Raw genomic sequence first — 13,464 nt, forward strand, 5'->3', positions numbered from 1 at the left:
TCTTGTAGGATTTCATGGAAAAATTTCCTTCCAGAGTATCACCTAAAACCTTGGAGTTACGTGATGTAATCTGCTGCTCTTCTCTCTGTGATATCACTTTTTTCTGGCAGTTCTTCAGAAATTTCTTCCATATTTAAAAAGTAATGTTTTTCACATGTTTTTGGAAGTTAGCTATCCTTTTGATTCCTAGGGTGAAGTTTGGACTGCTGAGTTTATCCATGCATCTGATGTGTTCCCACTACATTCAAGTGTAGGAAGGGAACAAATACCAATGGTTGCATTTTTGTTGCTTGCTAGCTAGCTGAAATGATTTTGAATTAGTCTAGGAAAAGGCGCACACAGCTCTTACTGATGGGAGAAAAATGGTTAAATAAGTTACTGTGTTTTGAATTTGGGCTTGGTAAAATGATGTTTCTCCCTTGTTTCCAAAGTGGCAGTATCTTTCAATCTTTTAATCAAGAAAAGGGAAGGGAAAAAAAAAAAAAACAGTATTTTGGGAAGTTGTTCCATGAAGCTGATCAGTAAGGTTTTGTTACGTATGCCAACTCTCTGAACAGCTTTCTTTTCCCCCTAAAGCTCTCTTTAAGTCTTAGAGGAAATGGTTACAAACCTGAGTATCAGTGCCAGCTTGTCTTTCATGTACTGCACTGTCCCCTGACCTTTCTGCCAAAGCTTTGAATGTCTGTCTGCTTCCATCTGCTGTAAGTGACTATTACAGTTCCAAAGTGCACAGTTCTTTACAGCCGGAGAACAAAGCGTTCATAATGGGTTCGGTTTCATAACCCATAAAATAAACAAGTAGACTGTAAAACACGAAGGGATTTCTATTTTTATTTGGCATTTCTATTGCATTAGTAGAACTATCCCAAAGTAAAAAAAAAAAAAATCACTAACGAATAATTTCTTTTTTTTCTCCTTCTTTTTGTGCCTACAAACCTGCATTTTGTTGTGCTTTCATTTTCCACTGTGCACAGAATTTGTTTCTTTGGCTCACTCACATACACCCACCATCACTACCCATCCATTCTGTGTCATCCCATCTCACAAACCTGTCACCTATCCCTGAGATGGACATGCTTTCAGATATTTCAGAGGAAGATCCCCTTGGGGAGCCTGTCCTTACCATTCCAGACATCTTGGAGTGTAATTCCATGAGAGAAACACCAGATCATAAGAAAAATAAAATAGGTTCACCAAATAAGAGCTTTGAATCTATGAGAACTCCTGCTAGTCAAGCCCCCCCTGCTGTGGAGGGAAAAGTCTTTAAAAATGACTACAAAAACACTGAGTTGTGTGTCTCATTCAGCTTTATCAAATGCTTTTCTTTTAGTTTCCACTCGCTGCTTGATGAGGATGGTTATATTAGTTTTCCTAGCCTTCCTGATGTTTGCATCTCTTTCCTCCCACCTGGCCTTCAGCACTATGTTCCTATAACCTCTCCTTCCTTCATCCCCTCTTTTCTCCTTATCTTTGTGCTGCTTCTCTCTGCTTTCCAGTCTATTCCTCTTTCACTCACATTTTCCCTTCCTCTTGCTCTGTCCCTCTGCTACCTGGAGCCTAAGGCGACTTCATTTAGTGCCTCTTATGACAGTGACCTGAATGACAAAGCAGAGGAAGAGGAGGTGTGTAATTCTGTTGCTTAAATGTTGACACTGCATAGCTATTATGCTAGCTCTCCCGGAGGCTTCCTCAGTTTTACACACTGACAGGGATATGTGTATGTACATGCCTGTATAAATGTGAGTAGGCACATACACAGACATGTATCTATCTTTCTAACTTTTCTTGTTTGTGAAAAACTGCCATTCATGGATTTTTAGGCAATAGATAGCTGGGGTTTTCTTGTTCGTTTGTTCTGAATTCATACAGCATGCATAATTTCATTATATTCTAATGATACTGAGCTACGTATAGCATAGCTTGTAGTTCAAAATGTTTAGGAGCACATAAATCTGAATACTGGAATTGCTGTGAAAAAATGTATCTGCAATTATTGTTAAAATTTCTATTGTTAAAATAGTAAAAAATTCTGCTATTTGCGCTATCAGATTGTGTATTAAAATGCATGTCTCCTGAGCACATTGACTTCGTAATGCACATCTCCGAAGTTCTGTTAAGAACTGAAAAGTGAATAGCTGAATTTTAAAAAAGTCAATGCTTTAAAATCACCTTCTTGTTCTGGATTTCAGATGTTTCTGCCCTATAAGGGTTCACTCAAAGTTGAGTCTAAAACATTAAGTGCTTTCTCTAGCAGTAGTTAATGTGGAGACTGATTTGATTCATTAGCTGTGGTTGTAGGTTTTGTCTGACTTAATCACCAAAGTCTGAACTTTCTTTGAAATACACTTTTAAAATTGCTGTACAGAAGCCTCTTTCACACTAATATGTTGCTCTGATCATCTCGAATAGTTTACGGAATGCTTCCTTTCCCTATGTTTGCTGTGCATGTAAGAGCAACAACACCATGCTAGAAAAAGGCAGTTTATTTTGATCTTCAAAGGAAATATAAAAATATTATAGAACCAAAAAAGGGGAGGGCTTGTTCAATGTCACACTTAATAAAGTTGTTTAAACTGATTAAATCAATACAATGTATATATTAAAAGCATGCTAAGCATGACATCATTAAAAACACGAATCTAAGTTTTTTAATGAAAAACAAGACTATAAAGATTTTCTTAATTTTCCGTGACATAAATCAGTCCATTCATAAAATAAAATTACAGAAAACAGAATCACAGAAAAGTGAGAAATGAATAAATGTGATATATACCGCAGTATTTATGCACCCACACAGCAGAAAATGCAAACTTCATGCAATAAGTAAACCACTCTTCAGATGTATGCAGTTGCACAGTGTTGACTCTTCCTAAGATGAGCAATTGGTATTTGTACCTTTGGGAAGGCTGGGAGGTGGTTTGCTTTTTAAAGAATGACTTTCCTTAAGGTGTTCAAAATACTTGTAGGCAATTAAGGTCAGCTATCATTTCTAACAGAGCTCATTTCAGTTTGAGGAAGAATATATTAACCTATAAGATGGGAGTGGAGAGGCTCAAATAATCACAAAATAACAATTAAGACAGCTTGTAAATACATTATTTAGGTGAGTTGAATCCTAGACTGTTAAACCAAAATAAATTATGCAGTAAGTTCCATTTTCCCATCAACTCATTGCAGGGGTTAAGGCTTTTACCATAGAAATTATACACATCATCTTTTTCCATTACACATTCTTAAATATCCATCTGAGATAATACTGAAAAGTACAGCAATAGAGGGACATAGCATGAAACTTCCATTTTTCATGCCACATGCCAAATATTGTCAGCCATGCTACGACAACGTAGGTGAAGGAAGACCCAAGTCGCTTAATAATTTCAACCTCTGGGGCCGAAACAGGAAAGGTCTGTAAATATAGCACGCTTTGCAGCATTTACAAAGAAATGAAGCCTCTGTTATTCTGTAAGCTTATGTTTATTGATAATTTACTATGTTCTTACATTGGAGGAACCCAAAGAGGAGAAAGCACAGCAGAAGGTGCATGGTGGTTTTTTTGTTTTAGTTTACAGTCAAATCCGTCTGTAGCTGGCTGCCTAGTTAGCACCCTAACTATGTTTCATTTCTATGGGTTTTTGTCTAAATAGTGCCTTTTCACTGTACTGTTTTATTTCCCGTATTTGTCTGATTTTTTAAAAATTTATTTTACATTTTCTTGCTGGTATATCTTATGTTCATTTTGATTTGATTTTTTTTGTGTGTGTGACTTAATTTCGCAGAGCAATTCCTTGAGAGTAGACGGGGAAAATATTTATGTCAGACATAGCAATTTAATGTTGGAGGTTTGTATATAATATAAGAAACACTTTCCCTTTTCATGGGCTGCCAAGCTGCATGGGATGGGAGGTCACCTGCAGGCTGTGATGAACACAGTGCATGACGTGCATGGGGAAAACCAGCTTGGAAATGTTGCATGTTACAATTCTAGTTTGAATTTTTTAAAGTTTCAGAAAACAAAACAAAACGCTCAGCTTGAATATTGAATGCGTATTTTTGCTAGATGTTTTCAATGTGGCAACTGGGACTGATAGCCCTATTTAGATATATCAAACACATTAGGCTCATTCATCATCCTAAACAGGATTTTTTTTATATATTGCTATTTCAAGTGTGCATCTTCTGTTGAGCAGGGCTTCTGGTTTTCACCAGTTCAATCACCTTTTATCAGATCTGTTACCTGAATGAACATAAGGCACAAGCAGTGGTAGAAGCATGGAAAAACTAATTCTGGCTCTGACATGCAGGGATTTTTTGGGAGCTTTGAGAAACTTACGTAAGGATCAGATTTTTCAAGTGAGTACTTAGAAATGTTTTTGATGTTTGCTTTTTTCATTTTTTAAATGGAAGCATTTCTTGCTCCCTAAAAGTTGGTTCTTATTGACAATGAGCAAAAGCAAAGAGCTTTGAACAGTATTTTAATGTGTAGTACTATTATTTGTCGCTGAAGTAGAGATTTTTATTTTAAGAATTTCCAAGTAGTCTGTAAATCTGGAGTAATCTGTAGTTAAAATCACTATCATATAACTTGTCATTAATAACACAAACTAGTAACTGAAGAAAATACAGAGAATCCTACTGATATTTTTAACTTAATTCATCCAAATGGGGCTATAAATAATTCCTTTTGTCACAAACTGTCTTTTTAAAAAATCATTGTATTTGTTTGGTAATAAGGTGTATGGATCACAGTAATCAAAACTAATTTTCTTGGCTTTTCGCAGCTTTTGATCACTATTTAAAATTTGCTTGTGTATAACTTACTAAAGTACTGTACGTGTACATTGCATAACTTTGCTGTGATCAAGTCCAGGAAACATGCCTTGTGTCAAGCCAAAGCAGTTTTTAAAATTGTGATATGAGAATCATCACCAACTTCAGTTGTATAATGGAGTATCCTTTGTATAATGTTTGAGTTTGATCTAAAAACACATTTTAGCGGGACATATTTAGAGGACATATTTAGTATCCCTTGCTTATTAATCCTAATTTAAAAGTGAAACATTGGTCCTGTAAAAATATTAACCTAGTGAATTTCCAGAAGGTGGGAATGTACTTAAGGTACTAAGTGCATGTCTGAAGATTCACAGAATTAAGAAATAGACTTGCAGCACCAATAACAGCGTGGTGTTGAATATACTAATTCAAAGACATCAGAAATTAATTTATATTGGTTTGGGATTTTTCATGACTTGACAAGGTTTTTTTTTGATCCAAATTGTTCTATCTTAGCCTCGATGGCTCATAATAAAATATAATTTGACATTGACGCTCTGGTGTCCCCTTTGGTGCTTGCCTTAGAAGGTACAATTTAGAGAAAACACCTCTTTGGTAATGATATGCGCAAAACCCACCCATACTTGACAGCTGCATCTGTGGTTGGATTGCTGAATGTGGAGAAGACTGGTAACAGTCTTTAAGTCTTTAAATCTGATTTTTCCAGTATGTCTAGGCCTATGTGATAGGCACAGTGAGGCCCTGTGAAGTGAAGCAGGTGTTAGTTGCTTGCATATTTGGCCCTGTGGTATTGTCCTCACAGAAATATGTATTTTTCATGGAGCTTGTAATATTGAGAGATGCATTTTTATAATGCTCCTTATGTTATCTTTCTTACAGCTGCCTTCAGTAATGTTACTTTTGCAATATCCAAAATATTTGCCTTGGTGCTTAGAAATTAGATGAAAGATGCTTAGAGTTCAGCTGAAAGCCAGCAATCATTGGAAATGACTAGCCCTTTGAAACAGCAAGAGTTTCATATTTTGGATGAAATTATCTCTATTAAATAACCATACACAGCATTATCATTCCTTTGCGTTAAAATCTGGTGGTAGTAGTAGTAGTGTATTACCACTCACAAACAAAACCTTATTGCTTTAAACTTCTGGATTTTGAGGTTCTCTAAAGAAGGCTAGCTCTCGAAGCTCTCAGGACACAAGGCACTTTCCTTGATTTGGTTCTGTTTTCTTTTTTTCTTTTAAGCTGTTAAGTTTGCTTTTGTTGTCGTGTTTTGTCCTACTTTGTTTTACGTTGCGGGTTGCTAGGACCTGGATAAGACCCAGGATGACTTACTGAAACACCAGGCTAGCATTAGTGAGCTCAAGCGCAATTTCATGGAATCCACACCTGAACCACGCCCAAATGAGTGGGAAAAGCGGCGTATCACACCTCTGTCCCTACAGACACAAGGGGTATGTCACTGCAGACGCTTGTCCGCATGCAATTTCATACAACCCTGTAGACAATATAGTAAATGCATGTTGTCCTTTACATCCAGTCTTTGTTTGGCTAATGTAATATTTGTTTATACTAGGTATACATTAACTTTTTAACACTTACCATTGGACCTGGCTTTAAATAATGTGTGGGATTTTGTTCTTCTACAACAGCTGGACTAGAATCACTAGAAAAAGTTGTAAGCAATGGCAGTATTTTGCTCTGTTTTAAGCACAGCTTAAATTTCATTGATTTATGCAGATGTATGGAGTTAATTTTTCAGTGACAGTAGAACTCTTCACTCATTGTGTCTCCTTAACTCTTCTTAGCAGCCTCTACATAAACAGCTATCTGACTTGTGTCATTTGTGAAGGACTTCACACAATCATTTAATTTACAATGTTGACTTCCTCAGGATGTATTAGTGTATTCATTACAATTTATTCACCTTAGTCTCTAAAAGTCTGTAAAAATTAATTTACCTGTTTTTTCTCTATACTTCCTTTGTGACTGAACCTTGAAACAGCAGTTTGGAAAACAATTTTTCAGAAATAACATCCTAAATATTTTGGGGGAAAAAAAAACACCCAAATAAATTGCTCTGGCTGTTCTTAAACTTTTAATTTTGTTACTTCATATGATTCTTTTATAGAGTAGAGCAGCAAATCAATCCTCAAAAGCAATTAGTTTATTCTCTATCATTATCCTCTTATTTCACTGTTACACCTATCCCTCCCGACTGCAACAAAATTATTCCTTCATCTTTCAGTATTACATTAATATTTCTATCTGTAGTGATATATGCATAGGTACAAATTTTCAAATGTCTGAGATACATTGTCTCACTTAATTGCAAATATCTTTTTGGTTAAAAACAGGCATTTATATAAAAACGTAACTTAATTTTTGTGTGCATTTTCTACACTGATTTTTTTTTCTGTGTTGAAGTAGAGGCCCTTTGCAATAGCATTCTTTTATCCATGTATTTTTTCCTCTCACCTAGTATGTTGTGTTGTTTTCAGATGGTTTGGTTTTATGTTGATTTGCATTGTGTATCTGTCTCATTGCTTGTTGATTTACAATGGTTTAACAAAATGAAAACCACATAGAAAAAAGGAGACCACATTTTCCAAGTGAAAATACTGCCCGGGAAGGAGAAGCAATGGACTGCAATGCCACGGATTGCTGGAACAAAGCCAGAGGAAATTGATAAGGTGGCTGCCCTGAAATCTACTGCCTTCTTGCTGCATCCGCTGTGGGCTAGCTGGGGCACTTCTTTCTTTTTCTATTTTTTCTTCCTGATGTCAGTACTGAAAGGAGAAGTTTGAGTTGTAAAGCAAGATTTGTATATATGAATGCCAGCAACGTTCTGCTTAAACACTAAACTGGCTGTGAAGTTCTGAATGGCTCCTGTTTGAAAAAGAACACTTTTTTGGCGGAAAATTACTGTATTTTATGTGATCTGGATGACAGCAAAACAGGTATTTCCATTTGAGATGGAAATAATTGTTTATGGTTATTTAATACTTCATACAAGAACCTTTGTTTCACATATTTACTATGTAATCATTACTCAAATCAATAATGCTGTAAAATGCAACCAGGTTTCAGGTGCCTCCATGCTTCTGTACCTAATTTATCCTGGAAAATGGGGGATTTTTCCACCCTCCTAAGCTGCTTAACATCCATGCAGTGAAGAAGCACAATATAATTAGTGGGACTACTAGCAGTAGGATAGTGATGATGTGTAGCAATTGTGATGTTGCTTTTTTACATTTCTTTTGGACTATTTTCTGCCACCTAGGTAAAACTGATTGTAAAGCTGTCAGACATATTTCAGTAACATCTATAAAACAGGCTTGAGATACAGCATATTTTGATCCCAAATTATTTGTTGATAAGAAGTTTGGGGTTGAGTTCTTTGTTACCCCCAATTTTAAACTTCCTGGTATTATTAGACATTTCTCCTTCCTATTCCTGGAAGGTATATTTCCTGCCTATCTTTAATGATAGCTAGGCAGTAGATAAGAATAAAGCAAGGACGCCACTGCTAATATTCTTTTCTTCCTGCTTTTGCTCCAGTGAAAATAATTGCAAATAAGTCATTTCCTGTGTCTAAGAAATGCTGCTTTGGATATATCTCATTTGTACCACTGTACTCCCACAAATGCACAGCATCTGTGACTTAATTGCGATGCATTGATATGTATGTCACAAAACATGGGCTACCTTATAAAGTTACGGTTATCTAGAATCATCACTTTTTAATCCCCATGCCCAGCCTCCTCTACTTACAAGCAGCACTTCATTTATGTGCCTATGTGCTAGAAGACTGTTTGCCAGGAAGTTAAGCATCTTCAGAGGCTGATGCATTGTTGTAAATACAGTAATTGATTCAAGAGTGCAAATTCTATCTATACATTTAGTAATCTGTACTAAATGTCTCACCAGGGAACAGGGGCTACATTATGAAGCAAATTGTGATTGGTGTTTTCCTTCTAAAAAATTAGAAGACCTAAAAATTTGGTGGTAAAACACAAGATGAGAGCATGTGCCTGTCTTTAATTATTATACATATGTGGAGAGAGGTGCATACAGTCTGACCACATACAAAAATAAAATATTTCTTTCTTTACTGCTTTGAGTGGTTAGAAACAACACATGGTGGCAGAGTATGATAGAAGGAGCATCGTGATCACAGTTTTTTTGATGCAAGCTATTAATAGATTAACATTACTGGGTGCAGTGAACTAGGGAAAGAAAGTGGGGATGAGGAGTAATACGTTGCCCTGGTGGATATCAAATGTTGCATTAGGGAAGATTTAAACAACTTCATTCCCATAAAATTTTCTTAGCCACCTTTGGAATAAGCTTTAAATTTTACCATAGGGGAAAAAAAAAATTGAAGCTCTTTTCCTTTTCTGTTCTTCTGCGTGCCATATGTGTAGTACTGTATGCACAGTAGTATGGTGTAACTTAGTGTTTAGATTCTGCAGTGCTAGCGCATAAGTCCATGCTATAGCATATAGCAGTTATCTGCATGGCATTTTGGCTTTTCTCTGATGTGCTTCTCTACCTTGATTGTCTGTGTTCCCATTTTCTAAGACAGAAGTCTATGTTATTTAATGCTGGCAAAATGTATGTTGCGTCCATGTTAGGTATTTGCTGCATTATTGGCTTTTTATTTTAACTTTTTCTATGTGTAAGAGTTTGTGGAGGGAAAACTGAAATAAAGAAAAACTTAGCTTTTTCAGAGGCTTGTACCCATATGAATCTTAAAAGCATGTTTTAATATATGGATTCATAGTACTACAGAAAACAAATCTAGCTATAAACCTAATTTATGCTTTAAAGCGACATACCCTTGTATGTATTTTTGAGTTTTCCCACTAGAATGGGAAAGCCTTTTTAAAGCATTGTATAATCAATGCACATCTGCATAGTTTGTTTCTTTTAAGCATTTGAGAACAGCCTTTAAAAGGTCTAATGTATAAATTCCTCTTAGCATTGTGGGTGCATGTTGTTCAAAGCCAATGTACCTGAGTACCTAAAGCTCCAGAACGGGGAACTAGAATGTGCTGAGAACAGTAAATACAGGACTGTTCAGGTAAACTGTTCTGGTTAGGAAATCTGTGGAAATAAGAAATGTTTTCAATGTTTATAGTGTGAAATAAAGAGCAAAAGTATGTGTGGTGGGCATACAGTATGAGAGCATGCCTCTGACTTGTGGTCATAGCAGGGTGTTGCCATGTTCTGCCCTCAGCCTGGAACACCTGGGGTGCCTCCTGTGCTTGTGCAGGGTTCTCCGAAGCAAATCCTTGTCTCTGTCGTGTCCTCTCGCATGCCTGTCCTGTTCTCGGTAGGTTCTGCCGCTCTGTCCGCCACTGGCTAATTCTTTCCTTTCCCTTCTCTAACCGCCTAGAGCCTAGAAGAAGAGATAACGTCCATTTTATTTAGCCAAGAGGCCTTTCGCTCCGGCACGGCCCGGCCCTTCGCCGCAGCCCGCGCGGGGCCAGCAGAGGGCGCTGCGGGGGAAGCGACCGAGACCGGCTCCGACACCGCCGCCTCGGGACCGGCCCCGGGCCCAGCCCGGGCCCAGCCCGCCCCGCCGCCGCCCCAGGTGCCTCCCCCGTCCCGTCCTTCCCCGCCTTAAACTTAAACGTGCCGGGGGGCTGCACCCCGCAGCCCTCGCGCCCGGGGCGGCAAGCTGCTCGCTTCCCGGCGGGTGCGGAGGAGATCCAGCTGAGGAGCTTCGTGCTCCCCTCGCTGCGCTTCCGAAGCAGCAGCGGGCTGCTGTGTGAGCATCGCCAGGCATGCCGGCCTGCACTCCTGTGGGTGCTGGGCTCGCTGAACAGCCGTACAAGCTAGGATTAAGTCACAGATGGTGTGCTGATTTCGAGTTCCTGCTGCCTGAACTCGAATTTACATTTCTAAAAATACATGAGATCAAAAAGCTGCGTAATGGTGGGCTTTCAGGTATATCCATCATAAATCATTTTGCCATGGAACAAATACTAATACAGTTGCCTTAATCTCATCATATGAATCCTAATGAGATCATCTTGGTAGTCACATACTGCTATTTTGACAACATACAAGCCTCAACAGTCTCCCTCCCAAAGGTGAACAACTAATCTTACAGTAAAGGTTTTTTTTTGTGTGTTGATGATAAACTGATAGTGGAATGCAATTTTTTTTTTGACTTACCTATAATATTATAATATTACTTATTCCTAATTAAAGAAGAAATTCTTTACTCTGAGGGTGGTGAGGCCCTGGCACAGGTTGCCCAGAGAAGCTGTGGATGCCCCATCCCTGGAGGTGTTCAAGGCCAGGTTGGATGTGGCCCTGGGCAACCTGGTCTTTTGGGAGGTGTCCCTGCCCATGGCTGGGGAGGTGGAACTGGATGGTCTTTAAGGTCCCTTCCAACCTAAGCCGTTCTATGATTCTAATTCCAAATTCAACTGAGATAAGTAATTCCCTAACTAGCATCACTGACCTGTGCATTCATGCTTTTATTTTCAGTCTTTCATAATTAAATTCTTATCCCAATTAATAACATCTGTAATTCTTACCTACTTTGGAGTGATATATTTTAATGAAGTAGAAGGAAAGGGGCATAGTTCTATGTGAGTCTTACAGTGAGTACACAGTACCTGTCTACTGTCATGTTCCTAAAGCTTGCTTGTAGAATGTTATGCTATTGAAAGGGGTTATGCATTGATTTTTGTCCTCTGATTGCTTTTTGTTTCACAGAGACATGCTTCCAGAACAGAAGGGCCTTGCACTGGAGTCAGCGATGCTGATAAGGTTCTACTGATTTTTCCATAGTTAAATTTGGCTCTAACTCTTAAAATCCATCTTCATTCTTGCCTTCCTTTTTCAGCTAACCATCACAACCATCTTTTGTCTTCTATATGACATGAACCAGCCATCAGCTTATTTTGTTTCCGTCATTTTCATTTATTCATATGCTCTACTTTTGTTTTTCCTCATCCATGTTTTTTGTGCAGAGTTCACATGAGACTCTGGACATAGTGGAGGAGAAGAAGCAGGCAGAGGTTGGGATAGAAGAAACACTAGTCGTAGATGAAACCGACAAAGGGAAAATGCAAGTTGCAGCTGATGCTGGGGAAACATGTAAGGTGGAGCATCTATCAAAAAAGGACTCTTCTTCATTGCCATCGTATAGTAGCAGCAGCAGTAGTAGTGAGAGTGAGGATGAAGAGGTGGGAGAATACCAACCACATCATAGGGCAATTGAGGAAGTCATCAGGGAAGAACAGGAAGAAGAAGATGTGAAAAGGAGAGAACTTGAAGAAAAAATACAGCATGTGGAAGCCACACCGCAAGGCAGTAAGCTAACTGTACCAGTTGAGAGCACACAAGTTACAGCTGAAGATTTGGTCCAGGAAAACGCAGTTATCATACCTACAGAGGAAAAGAATTTGTCAGAGGAACTTAAGGAAGACTTAGGTGAAGAAAAGGAGGAAGAACAGCTCAAACTCAATGGAGATGTGTCTCATGTTGACATTGATGTTGCAGCACAAATAATTTGTTGTTCTGAGGTAAATGGTAGAACAGTTTGATGGCTAGATTAAGCAGAGATATTTCTTTGGGTAAAAATGTACCTGCCTTTCTTCTTCTCCTATTCTTCCAGCTCTTCTGGCATCCAACAAGATTCAGATCATTTGGAAGGGGAAACCACTGATGAGCAGTGAAACTGTCTTGTTCAGTTATGGTTTCTGGCTTTTTGCTATAACTTGGTGAGAATCACCAGTAAAGCAAACCTTCTGAAGACTGCCATCTCTTTTTTATCTCCCCCTTATTTTATATACATATACATAACATTTATTATTTATGTTTCTTATGTTTTAAGTCCTGTCTCGTCTATTTGTCAATTGTTTTTGACACTTTGACATGTAATTGTAATTGGAAAATTATTGGCAATTGGAGTTAGAAAACATCCGTTGCCATTTTTTGTTCTTTTTTTTTTTTAACTCCATAGTTGCGGCTTTTCTTATCTTTGTTTCCGTTTGAAGAAATGTCACAAACTTATAGACTAGACTTAATATATGCGTCTGTTTGTGTATGTGTATATGTGTATTCATATATATCTCACGATCTTACTGTGGAGTCTTGTAGTGCAATAGATTTTTAGGGAAGCATGGGTTGGTTACAGTCACAATCAGCTCTTTTAAGCCAACAAAGGTTGAAGGGGTCATTATTGTGTAAACTTTATAAAGAATCAGAAGAAAAAAAATGAAGTGCAGCAATGCATGTCTTCGTAAAGTGGACGTGATCATCTGCTGAATTTTTTGAACAGTTGGATTTTTTTTTCCTACTTGTCATTTTCCTACTTGACATTTTGTTCAATTAAACCCAAACAATTTTCTTTTGTTGTATTCTGCATGCAGAGTTCCAAGTGTTCTGATTAATGATATGAAAAAATCAGTTTACAAGACTTTTGGAAGCAGGCACCCACGTTTCCTAAAGCATAGCCTGTTTGGAGGGAGGGCAAAAGGTTTCTATTTGTGCAAGAGTATTTGAGGGAGGGAAAGGATCTTTTTTTTGACTAGGATTTCCCCTGCTTAAAATCAATTGTAAAATTTATTTTTCTGTTCCAGAAGTAGTGCACATTCAAAAGTTAAATTTTTGCATTATACTTGGAATTTCTTGGACTTATTTGCAATTTGA

General features: G+C 37.8%; 1 protein-coding gene across 20 annotated transcripts in view; it reads left to right on the forward strand.

Moving 5' to 3' along the window:
- EPB41L2 (erythrocyte membrane protein band 4.1 like 2) overlaps window positions 1–13,464 on the forward strand; it is a 111,999-nt gene that overhangs the window by 87,592 nt on the left and 10,943 nt on the right. For 3 of the 20 annotated variants that reach the window (XM_035319898.1, XM_035319900.1, XM_035319899.1), the window contains 6 exons: window positions 3,777–3,839; window positions 6,096–6,242; window positions 7,377–7,481; window positions 10,190–10,387; window positions 11,524–11,577; window positions 11,781–12,335. The exons of 1 other annotated variant lie outside the window; for it this stretch is intronic. In XM_035319898.1, coding sequence (XP_035175789.1) covers window positions 3,777–3,839; window positions 6,096–6,242; window positions 7,377–7,481; window positions 10,190–10,387; window positions 11,524–11,577; window positions 11,781–12,335 — 1,122 coding nt within the window. Of the gene's footprint in view, window positions 1–974; window positions 1,954–3,776; window positions 3,840–6,095; window positions 6,243–7,376; window positions 7,482–10,189; window positions 10,388–11,523; window positions 11,578–11,780; window positions 12,336–13,464 lie in introns of those variants that run through there. 16 more of the 20 variants (XM_035319912.1, XM_035319902.1, XM_035319901.1 and 13 more) reach the window with 16 other exon arrangements.

This window comes from Oxyura jamaicensis, chromosome 3 (genome assembly GCF_011077185.1).
Source record: "Oxyura jamaicensis isolate SHBP4307 breed ruddy duck chromosome 3, BPBGC_Ojam_1.0, whole genome shotgun sequence".
Classification (NCBI taxonomy): domain Eukaryota; kingdom Metazoa; phylum Chordata; class Aves; order Anseriformes; family Anatidae; genus Oxyura; species Oxyura jamaicensis.